We start from the raw sequence: 13,295 nt of genomic DNA on the forward strand, positions 1-13,295 counted from the left end.
GTTAACTAAATTAAACCATCCACGCAAGTCGATACACATGATGAAGCTACTCGATACCTCAAACTGCCGAACCGGACACAATTGCTCAAAACGACCAGTCGGGTCGTTACATCCTCCTCCACTTAATCATACGTTCATCCTCGAACGTGCCCAGAGTCGTTCCAAAGCCATTGAACCACTGCATAAGCTCACCATACATACACCCGGGGGTGATTCCCTATCACCCAATCTAAACCGAACTGACAATGCAACTTGACTGAAGGTATCATCTCCTCCTTAGTCCATATCCTTAGAACTGAACCCAAACCTCAACATATGAAATTCATCATAGGATCCGAATTCCGCGTCATTACACTGTATGAACCTGAACAAGCTGAATCGAGCCAAAATTCCAATCCAGAACATTATCACATGTTGTTCCACACAACTCAAATGCCCGAAGCAATAACCTCTGACCATTATAGCTACTCAAATAACATCCTGGATGTCGGCCATACACCTCACATTGAATATAACCTTGTTCCGGATTTCTAAACACTGCCCATGATAAGGAAACATGCGGATATTCATAGCTGCTCATGAAGACAACAAGTCAAGAAGCTCTCTCGCCCGCCAAGGGCCATTACCCAAATCTTAGCAGAAACATCCTCATACTTCCAAACACTTCTCACCCCTAATACCATAGTACCAATCTCAGGTCTAAGAACCTCATCTCAGCCAATACAAGCACCCCAACTAACAACTCATCATGGAACCACACGAATTCTCGTACCACACAGCTCGTACGCCAAACCAGTAATGACTCAACAATGCAGCACAAATAAAGGAAAGCAAAGTATAAGAATTATCTAACAAGTACAACATGTGTCACAACAAAAGTATAATTTTTCACCAAATTGTCCCACAGAGGGAAAACACAACACCAAATAAACACAAGGAAATGGTATCCTACATAACATCCGTTGCGGCGTGCAGTCCACTCCCAAATACTCATCAAGCCAAAATGCTCGGGCTCACTGAACATATGAATACTGATATCAAGTACAACAGAGTGCACAAATAAAACTGTAGGAAAGTGAATGAAAGTGATAAAGCATGAAAGAAGCAAGCACAACTAAGGTGCAATGAGCAAATCAACATCACGAGGGCTATCTCGCCTGTATTGCCATAAGGCCTAAACAGAATTACAACATGCGTGGGGAATAATCATACAGCCTCACCGCCTAACACAACATAAAAGAGTAGCACATATCATAGGCTAGGGGCACAAATAATATCCATTCTGCATGATAACATAACCATAATGACGATCTCACAGAAGCACACAAACTGGACCTGATACAAGATACATATTCTCATTTAGCTTTCAAATAGCCTCCAACCCAAATCCTGATTATTTCCATATAAGTAATTATCCTTCCCAAAAAAAAATCCACAGCGACCTATCAATCATGCATGCTATTAATTACCTTATCCTCAATGTTCGTTCACAATCCGCAAGCAGGAAATGATCCACATACGAGGGCATTTAGTCCCAAAACCTTAGGGATACCAAAATCTCCATACTCATACTCAATTACGCAAATCAAATGGCTGATATATCACTTGCACCCTATCATTCTGCTGAAGCACTCATATAGAGTTTCTGGCCGCATAACAAAACATGAACCTCGAAAGCCTCAAAACCTAGTAATCACCATGCTACTAGTCATTCTCCCGCAAACCAAAACACAAGGTCCTTTCTAAAAATGCACACTCTTCACATATAACAGTCAACAATGCCAACACCCTATTAATTTCTGATACCTATTTAGAAGAAATCCATAATGCACAATATATTCCTTATACCCATAGCAGCCAGCCGAATCAAGTTGTTGCCCAAACCATCGAGAACTCCCCGAGATCCACCCGCACGTAACTAAGCCACTAGGACTGTATCTCCCCAACTCAACCGAGTCACTCAAACCTTCCAATACCAGAGTCCTGCCACAAATGCTAGTAGAGAATTCTCATTCAAAGGACCAATTACTTCCATTGCTATGCTGACCCAACACTACTGAGCTGACCCATTTCTTCGGATAGTCGACATGAAATAATCCTAATCAAAGTCCCAAATACAGATGATCCTAACACGAACCACATAGAAAGAAGCTCATAAATCACTGCATTTCCTCTGAAGCACCCCGTTCTGCCGCAACCACGATACCTACGCTGAATAGACCTCCTGTGAATTTGAAGTTGTTCCTCCGACTCCCCTTGATGCTGACATGTAGATCCATTATTGATGTAGAAATACTGTAAGCCCCAACATCATCTCGTGCAAGATCTCAGACCCTGGTCATACCCCAAATCTGGAAACCTACCAATACCACATATAAACATACCTCAGGCTAAAACTGATATAAATCTGACTCTGCAATCTGAATGTCACTATTAGACTCCTCTACTTGGCGCAAAGCCATAGAAAACAACATCTGGTGATCCGCAAACTAACTTTCTTGGCTTGCACAACACAAATCACAAGGTACTCCAACACCACCAACTATTCCCAATCAACACCCACCTCATGACCTTGCTGCAATCGCGACGACTAGTCAACCAATTAAACCTTTCCAAGCTCGCACTCATCAACCAGATGTCAAAAACCGCTGCGCCTCCATACGAACAACTGAATAGTCTATCAATACCTATGTATCTTCAATCTGGACAGCACGTTGAGACAATGCTTGAGCATCCCCGACTCCTCCATAGCCCGTCTGTAGCATCACGAACCACTGGCGCATAGCGAACACTGAGATCGTAATATTATACACGAGTGGATGCAAAGGGACATAAGTCATATACTTCGAGCTGAATCAATATCGCACGATAAGGAATGAAAGAAGTGGAATTTCCTAACAGTTTTTTAGCCTCTCGAAGATAAGTACAGACGTCTCCATACCGATCTGCAAGACTCTACTAAACCTGCTTATGGCCCATAACACCTATGAACCTAGAGCTCTGATACCAACTTGTCACGACCCAAAATCCCTCCGTAGGAGTCGTGATGGCACCTAGTCTCTAAACTAGGTAAGCCTAACATCAACTGAAATAACATTGACATTTACTAACTTCAAATTAAATACCTCTGAATAAATCACAATTCACAAAACCGGTGGTAAAAGTCATAAGTCTTTCTAAGAGTAGTTATACAAAATAAATACAACACTATTTCAGAACGAGAAGGAATCAATGGAACATAAATACAAACGAAGGTGACTCCAAGGCCTGCGAACGCAACAACAGGTTACCGTGAGTCTCAACCGCGACGACCCGCACAACTACTATCGATCAATAACTGGATCTGTACACAAAAATGTACAGAAATATAGTATGAGCACATCATGGCGGTGCCCAGTAAGTATCAAGACCAACCTCGGTGGGGTAGTGACGAGGAACAGTCAAGACACCTACTGGTCAAATGAAATAAACAGGATATGATAATAAAATATCAAAATAAAGATAACTAGGTAATATCAAAAACAAAGATAAATCAAAATACAAACAGTAGGGACAATAAAGGGAGAACACGGGTAGTAACGGACGTTAACCAAGTAAATCAACATTGACATAATATTGATAGAGACAAGTAAAAATGTATTCAAATAAAGAAGGCAATGCCAACTCAATCAATCACATCATGTCTAATACACAATCTCGAACATCTCAATCCTCAGTTTCTCATATCATAATCTTAACTTCTGAACCTTCAGCACACATGGCACTTTGTGCCCACATATTTTCCATCTCACTTTTAACAACAAAATCTACATGCTATACAATACATAATGTCCGTACAAATGCACTCAAGATGTTCAAGAAGTCTCATTTACATAATATAAAGTAAATTACAATTTCTAAACTAATTAGAAAAAATCAGCGAGGAAAGGTGAAGTTATTTTTAGAAATCATTTGAGTAAAGAAAGTACCCTTTTCAATTACAATACAACATCGAATGAATTATTACCTTTAACATGGGAGTTAATAACTTAAAACTTACCAGAAATTCCTTTTTAAGTAAAATACAACCTCTGTCGGTTTAAGGGAATATAATTGAGAAACTAATTGAACTAAAGATGTAACAATTATTGAAGTCTGAAGTATTGAAATGTATGTATGTGTGTATATATATATATATATATATATATATATATATATATATATATATATATATATATAATTATGGCGAGGTATTTAAAACACTGTAGGTTCCAACACAAAAAATCACATCAGTAAAGGAATTTAAACAATTAAAACACTTGAATTGATAACAACAAACAAACACAGCAATAGAAAGTGCACGGCATCACCCTTCGTGTTTTATCACTCTTCCTCACCGTATGAATAGTATAAATGTGCACGGTATCACCCTTCGTGCTTTACCTCTCATCCTCACCATATGCATCAATATAAATGTAAATGTACACGGCATCACCCTTCGTGCTTTATCACTCTTTACTCATCCAAATAGTAGAAACAACGACATTCTAACAAGGGAATCAGTAATAGAAAGAAGTACATCCCGGAAAGGGAATCAACAGTAGAAACAAATACACTCCGGCAAGGAAATCAACAATAACCAATCTTGTTCCAATCATTAACTTCACAAGATAAATCCCAACTCGAGTCAATACTCAATAACGGTCAAATACCAAGGAAATACCATAAGCCTGGCCAACATGAATACTCATCAAATCAAGCATGAATAGTATGTAATAGGGATCACGGAAAAACGAAGAAGCACACTAACCTTAACAAAACAACAAGACATAATACGCACGCGATAACTACACCGGTAACCACAATAATTAGACATGTAACACATTTGCACGAAGTCATAGAGGAACTCACAATTAAGAAGTATCAAAATAATAAGGAAGGCAATCACTTCAATTAAAGCAATTAGGGGTCAAGTAACACGTAGGAATTAGAGGAAAGCTAGCAACATCATATGGAGCATATAGAGGTAATTTAAGCAATTAGGAAACTCAATCATAACAGAACACTTTGCACATAATGAACATAAGAACCTAAGAACCCTAGAGGCATATTTCCCACAAATAAGTCCGAGCATACACTCGTCACCTCGCATGCACGAACTACAATTAGCATAGAAGACTCAAATCCTAAGGGGAAGTCCCCCACACCAGGTTATGCAAGATGCTTACCTCAAAGACGATAAAACGATACTCTAAAATTAACTTGTCAGGTGAAACGACCTCCACATGGCTCGAATCTAACCAAATTAACTTCAAAGCACAAATAAAACACATAAGAAACTATTCCGGATCATAAAGTCTCAATCTTTAACAAAATCTAAAAATCGGTCCAAAAGTCGACCCCCGGGCCTGCACCTCGAAACCTGACAAATTATACAAAAATCGAATACTCATTCCAATATGAGTTCAACCATATAAAATTTATTAAATTCCGATACCATTTGGCTCCTCAAATCGTAATTTTTCATTTTAGGAATTTCCTTCAAAAACTAACTTTTCTCCCAACCCAAAACACAAATTAAATGATGAAAAAGAAAATATAATCATGGAATATGTTTGATTCTAGGTGAAGAACACTTACCCAATCGATTTGTGTGAAAAGCCTTCAAAGAATCGCTCAAAACCGAGCTCCACTAGTCAAGTTATGGTGAAAATGGTGTAACCCTCGATTTTGGGATATATTCTGTCTGCCCAGGGATTTATGCATCGCGATCGCGGAGATTGGGTCGTGATCGCGGAGAAGAAAATCAAAGCTGTCAAGAAATACCCTTTGCGATCACGAGAAAAGGGACGCGAACACGATGGACAATGGGCAGGAGCTTACGCGAACGTGGGGCAATTGATGCGAACGCAAAGAGGAAATAGCCAACTGCCCCCAACTCCTAATTTCTGCTACGCGAACGCGAGGGAACAGATGCAAACGCGAAGAAGAGGAAAGCAGACCTTCACGATTGTGAAAGGTTCTATGCGAACGCGATGAAGGAAAATGGGGCAGACCAACAGAACTCTACGCAATCGCGACTGGAGCTACGCGATCGCGAAAGAGGGCGACAGACACCAGAAACCAACAATCTAAAGCTATGAAAAAATAATTCCGTACCAATCGAAACTCACCCGAGCCCTCGGGGCTCCGAACCAAATATACACACAAGTATAAAAACACAACACGAACTCGCTTGCACGCTCAATTCATCAAAATAACTTCTAAAACTATGAATCGGACGCCAAAACGCATGAAAATCAAACTTAAACTTCAAGAACTTCTAGAATCACAACCGAGCATCCGAACCTTATCAAATCAACTCCAAATGGCACCAAACTTTGCAGACAAGTCCAAAATGACATAACGGAGCTATTCCAACTCTCGAAATTGTATTTCGACCCCGATATCACCAAAGTCAACTATGAGTCAAACCTCTCCATTTTCCAAACTTCAACCTTTTCAACTTTCGCCGAAACACCTCAAATTACCCTACGGACCTTCAAATCCAAATCCGGACGCACGCCTAAGTCCAAAATCACCATACGAATCTGTTGAGATCACCCATGACCTATTCCGAGGCCGTTTACTCAAAAGTCCAATTCCGGTCAAATTATCACCGTTTAAACTTCCAAAACTGGTTTCCTTCTTCCAATTTGACTCTGAATCATCCGTTAACTGAATTCAACCATGCACGCAAGTCGATACACATATTATGAAGCTGCTCAAGACCTCAAACTGCCGAACTAGGCGCAATTGCTCAAAATGACCAGTCGGGTCGTTACAACAACACGCGCATAAGTCCTACCTTATACCGCCACATGCACATCAATGTCATATCACAATAATAATTCGCACCACAAGTGCACATATATCACAATTTGCCAACAATAACAATATCAATATTTTCACAATAATAGCCCATGGCTCCACCACAACGTACATGAGAATATCGACAACAACAATGGATGAAAAATGCTCAATAAGGTAGATGCTTCAACAATAACCAATATCGCCTCAATGCATTAATGACTCCCACAACTTCAACACCAAATAACTCAATAATGAGAGAAATAATATATAACCACAATAATGGATAAGACTAACTTCACAATAAAAGAGATAATATTCAACAATAGTCTCAAATAATGGAAATCAACAAGTAAAGGGATAACATGAACAATTATTTTAAGTAACAAAAATCAATATGGAAAAAAGTAACATGAATAATAACTTCAACAATGATAATTAACAGCGAAGAGATAACATGTAACAATAAAAGAGACAACAAGTTCAACTAAAGCATAAGAGCAATTTAGCAAGTAAAGATGTAGAACAAATACTAAACAAGTCAACTAAGATATTTAAGGATAGTCTAACACAATTAAGGATAATTTGACTATGAGAATTTAGAACATAATATGACATTAGGATTAAAGCATGAAAATAGTCAAATAGCCTAAACCGATCAAATACTACGAACAACCCGTGTACCCACTCATTACCTTGCGTACACGAATTTCACTTAGCACAATTGAATCCAACAATATTAGTCCTAAGGGTTAGTTCCCCCATATGAAGTTAGGTAAGACACTTACCTCAATTAGGCCAACTCAAAAATCAAACACAGCTTTTCCCTTACAATCCGCCTCCACACGGCCCAAATCTAACTAAAATCGACTCAATAACATCAAACAATGCTAAGGAATTCAATTACAATATATAAAGTTAAGATATTTATACTTTTTTCAAAAAGTCAACCTGGGGCCCGCCCGATCAAAACCCGGGTCCAATGGTAGATTCCGTCTACCCATGACCCCTCGAGTTTATATATATGATTAGTTTCAAAAGAGTCAAAATCGACTCTCAAAACTCAATTTCTTATTTTTCAAAAATTTGACAAAGTTTCATCAATTTCTACTTTGATTCACATGATTTTGATGTTATAATCTAAGATATGTTGATGGAATATGATTAGACACTAGAATCACTTACCCAATGTTTGTTGGTGAAACTCCCTTCTCCAAATTGCCTCCTAGCGAGTCTAAGGATAAAAAATGAGAGAAAAGTTCAAAAATCCCGTCTCTCAAACCTTTAATCAGTTGCAGGGTTCGCATTTGCGACACAAGGTTCGCAAAATGCGAACCCTGACAGACCTAGCTTACATCGCAATTGCGATATAGTCTTCGCAATTGCGAACTAGTAAAGATCGCAAATGCGAACATGATCAAATACTGTTGGTTTTGCAAATGCGAAGATAGGGTCGCATTTGCGACATTCAACCCTCCCCTGTCATCCTCGCAACCACGAGCCTGGTGTTCGCATTTGCGATATTAGACACCAGATTTTCCTATTTTCAACCCAATCCACTCTGGAACGTGTCCGAAACTCATCTGAGCCCTCGGGGCTCCAAACCAAGCATACACACAAGTCTAAAAATATCATACGAACTCGCTCGCGCGATCAAAATACAAAAATAACATCTAAAACTACGAAGTGAACTAAAAAATGCATGAAATTCAAAGAATTTTCAAGAACTTCAACAATTACAACTAAGCGTCCGAATCCTATCAAATCAACTCCAAACGACACCAAATTTTGCAGACAAGTTCTAAACGCCATTACAGATCTATTCAAAGTCCCAAAATCAAATTTCGAGCTCAATAGCTAAAAGTCAACCTACGATCAACCTTTTCAACTTAAAATTGCCAAATTTCGGCAAATCAACACAAATCAACTTATGGACTTCTAAAATCAACTCCGGGCATACACCCAACTCCGAAATCATGATATGAAGCTATCGGAGTCATAAAAATACAGTTATAGAGTCGTTTTCACAAAAGTCAAAGTTTAGTTAGTATTTCAAATTTAAACTCCTAAGTCAAGAATCGAGGGTCCAAATCAACCCGAAAGCTTCCCGAAACGAAACTAATCAACCCAACAAGTCATAAAGGCATAAACACACAAGTGTGAAGCAATAAAAAAGGTAACGGGGCGCAATTACACAAAACGACCGATCGGGTCATTACAGTAGTTTACTCAGTTATCCCGATTAATTTCTTTTTGAGAATTGAGTGGTAGTATTAAAAAGAACTATTACTTCTTTAATATTAGGGGTATAGTTGAAAACAATCAATAAATTTAATCTTCAATTCCTAAAGTGACAATTATATTTTGAGATAATTTTTTTAAGATAAAGCGACATATAAAGAGGGGCTGAGGAAGTAATCGATACTCCCCAAGAACCTAGAATAATGGGAGAAATTCAAAAATAGCCAGATTTACAACTGGTCGTTTAAAAATAGTTCAGTTTCAAAAGTATTTGAAATTTAGCCACTTTTCATGTAAAGATAAATCTGAGCGAAAACACTGTTCAAAACCCGAAAAATACGCCAGTATATTATACTGGAGTTCCATCATAAGTATGCTTGAACTCCAGCATATTATACTGGAGTTCCAGGATAAGTATGTTGGAACTCCAGCATAATATGATGGAGTTCCAGCATAAGTACACTAGAACTCCAGCATAATATACTGGAGTTCCAGTAAGTATAATTGTCCAGTATAATATACCGGAGTTTGGAGCACCGGTGTCCAGTCTCCAGTATATTATACTGGAGTCAGCAAAGTATATCGGTCCAGCATAATATGCTGGAGTTCATACACAGGTGCACCGAACTCCAGTATATTATACTGGACCGGTCTCTGTTGCAGCAAAATGGTGATTATTTTTCATTGACCTCGTAAACGCTGGCTATTTTTGAATGACCAATCCGAAAACTGGCTATACCGTGCTATTTTAACCAGAATAATGGACTATCAATGCATTTTAGGCAGTAAAGTAGAATAGAAAATAGAAGATACAAAATTGCCAATGACTCATATTTAAAGTGTAGGCTCCGTCCTAAATCATACACTAATAAGCAAAGACTAACAAGAAGATACTTTTTCATTCAGTTGTATCACGCGTAAATCTTAGCTCTTAAGCCCTTTGGAGATTGAGGACCAGCAGTTTTCTCCGTTTCAATGTGTTGACCTCCCCATTTCCGCATGCGCTCTGTCGTCTGCTCAACCTGCATTTCCATTTTCTTATTATTACTACTAAAGACTAATTCATACTGAATCCAATGGTTCCACAAACATAAATGACATGAAATGTTTAACTTAGTCTTGCTTCAGTTTTAAGTTTCCAAAGATAAGGTAGAAGGACTAGAAAATTTTGACTACTTGAACTGCTGGCCTTGTCAAAGTGATCTTGATACAAAATTTCAAGGTAAAGACAAAATCTACTGCTGTCTATATAGAGTAACTTCTACAGAGATCAGCAGATGATTCTAACCAAGAATCAAACTAAAATGTCGAACATGAAGGGTTATGGGGTTTAATTGGATAAAAATGACCATTAGTTTCACATACCTCTTTATTCCAATCAATTCTATACAGTACTACTGAGAGTAGCAGTGTTTGCAAAGCAAGTCCAGCTATCATTCCTCCCCATAGTCCCTAAAAGAAATTTGGTTGAGAGCAAGAGATACAAAAAGATGCAAAGGAATGCAAATTGAGATTTAAATTTCGATGTGCTTAGATGTGTAACGTTCAGAAAGAGAGTTAATTTACCATGACTCCCAAGTTAGCGACATAACCAAGAACGTATCCCAGAGGAATACCAAAAACGTAGTAAGAACCTAAATTGATATAAGCCACTAGACCTTGCCATCCACCTCCAATAGCAACACCTGCAAATGAAATATAGCCCCAACAAGATCACAATAAGGACTATGAAGGAGTAAGACGCTTTATGTATTGACAACAGTAAAACTGAATTAATGCAACACCTGATATCACAGGCTGAACGCTGTTAAGAAGCATTGTTATTCCAAGAAGCCAAGCAAGGTCAGCTACGGCCCGTTGTAGAACCTTGCTGTTTGTGAAAAGAATGGCCAGATGATTTCGTACTGCCAATACTACAATCATGCAGACTATCCCAATGAGAAGCGACTGAAACACTGTGACATAGACACTATACTTGGTTGCCCTGGCACGTCCTAGCCCAAGCTCATTTGAGACACGAACACTGGAAAAGCAACAGGATATTAGCAGAGTTACAAACAAATTAAGTGCACATTTCTGCAAGCTTTAGAACTTCATTACCTTATAGCAGCATTTACTCCTATGAAAAACATTGCTTCAAATCCATCAACATTTATGCTGAAAGACAGAAAATATTGACATGAATCTAATAATGGAGCTCACAACATTTCATCTCATTGACGCTTACAAGTAACAAAGAACTCTGCACTGCTCAATTGAGTTACTCAAGTCAAACTCACAGTTTAAGATCAAAAAACAGTACCATTGCTAGAGAATGTCTAGCTTCATTTTACCAAGCTTAAGCAGAACCAAGACAAGAGACTAACCAAATAGAGAGGGATCCAACTGCAATGACTGCATCTTTGAGATGGCCAGTGAGAATAATAATACTCATCATGTACCAGGTTTCAAGGCATAGCATAACAGCCGACTCAATTGACAGTCTAACAAAAGCCCAGATGTCACTGAATGCTGACCAAGACCATCCCTTCCACCCATCCTTGCACCAAACAACTACGTAAACAAATTGAGCTATTGCGTTGGCCCAACCTACGAGATTAAAGGATATAGCTGCCCCAGCTAAACCCCAATTAAACACAAAAATAAAGAGCCATAGGAGAAGAGCATGGACCACGAGAGCCACAAAACCAATCCAGGCTAGCACACCAACTTTACTCTGGGCTTGAAGAAATTTTGAAGTGGGAATATTGATAGACAGGGAATACAATTCAGGTATGGTTAACATGGCAAACCTCCCGGCAACAACAGCAATCTCATGATCTTGTCCTAGGAGCTTAAGTATTGGAGTCGCGAAGATATAGATAGGTAAGAGAAGGAAGGTACTCAGCAGTAGAATTATCATTGAGCGTTGTGTATATACTCCAAGCATGTGAACTTGCCCAGCACCAAATGCCTGCCCACAGAGCGTCTCCAGAGCACTCCCCATGCCTATCTACAGATAGATTACATTTACCCAAATAAGAAACTAAGGGGTCATAAGAAAGATGAGAATAAATAATCCCAGTATAAAGTTCCGCATAAATAATACATCGTTCCATTTGCAACTTAAGGCTCCATGTTACTAATTTAATACCTAACTGATACAAGATCTGCTTTTGATTACAAAATCACAATATAACCAATGCAAGTTTTAGTTTGAGGTATTAAACTATGCATTGCTAATACTGGAATAACCGATGTGGAATAAGATTACATTTAATAACAATACTTAGACATAGTTATCTAATAGACAACAACTGCATAATTAATTAACAATCTTGTGTCATTATTCTCTGTCTAACTCCCTTTTACATTAATATTCATAGGAAAACATTCCATTTTAAAGTAAGTAAATGATTTATGCAGTGCAACAAAGAGTATTAATAGTTGTGGACCTGTACCCACATGAGAATAACACATTTTTTGGGCATATGATATATGTGAGAAACTAACAGCACAAATTGATCCGCGCATTAATAAGGAAAAGGAAAGAGGGGACGAACCATAAAGCCGAAAGCGAAAATACCAATGACAGTTTGAGCAACAGAAACAGCAGAAAGCTCTGTAGCTCCAAGATGACCACAGAAAGCAACAGTAATTGCGTAAAGTCCGTACTGGCAAATGATGTTGAAAGCTATTGGGCCACCGATCTCCCATAGCTTCGCACTCTCGATCCAAAATACAGCCCACCATTCCTTCAGCCCTCTAATCCGCCGGTAGTCACCGTCGGGGCCGATGAGCTGGAAGTGGTGGTCGCCGGAATAGTCATCGAGCAATGGTGATTCCATTTACTCCTACTACTTTGAAAAATTACACACTTCTCCGCGTTTTGCTCTGACTTTCTTGTTATTGTAGTAAGTATTATTATTTTAGTTATTGAGCAATAAAGAAATGTCAACTTGACGCAAAGTTGTACAATACGAGAAGTACTAAAGCCAGCAAATTTGGAGAGCATAACTTCATTTTGGATTTATTATAGCACGTGTTTGGCGTGTAGAAACTAGATATCCACACAATTATTTTATTAGTTCAATAGAATAACATCTTTTAATATGTAAAAGTAATTTAATTTTAAATTTTATATTTTAACATTAATAACGTATATAGCTATAAAATCTCATGGCGGACCAAAAGGAATTTCTTTTTTAAAACTCTATATTCAGTCATTTATGGAGGAAGTAGTATAA

The 13,295-nt window shown here is 38.4% G+C and overlaps 1 protein-coding gene across 1 annotated transcript; it reads right to left on the bottom strand.

The window, feature by feature from the left end:
* Window positions 1-9,872: 9,872 nt before the first annotated feature.
* Window positions 9,873-13,062, bottom strand: LOC104225277 (protein DETOXIFICATION 35-like). Its single transcript, XM_009777046.2, has 7 exons — window positions 12,612-13,062; window positions 11,436-12,061; window positions 11,170-11,226; window positions 10,854-11,092; window positions 10,636-10,754; window positions 10,435-10,521; window positions 9,873-10,091 (listed from the first exon to the last, which is right to left on the bottom strand). Exons 1-7 carry the CDS (start codon window positions 12,894-12,896, stop codon window positions 9,981-9,983), a joined length of 1,524 nt encoding a protein of 507 aa, XP_009775348.1. The 5' UTR covers window positions 12,897-13,062; the 3' UTR covers window positions 9,873-9,980.
* Between the last annotated feature and the right edge of the window lie 233 nt (window positions 13,063-13,295).

The sequence above is a fragment of the Nicotiana sylvestris genome, chromosome 3 (assembly GCF_000393655.2).
Source record: "Nicotiana sylvestris chromosome 3, ASM39365v2, whole genome shotgun sequence".
Lineage (NCBI taxonomy): Eukaryota > Viridiplantae > Streptophyta > Magnoliopsida > Solanales > Solanaceae > Nicotiana > Nicotiana sylvestris.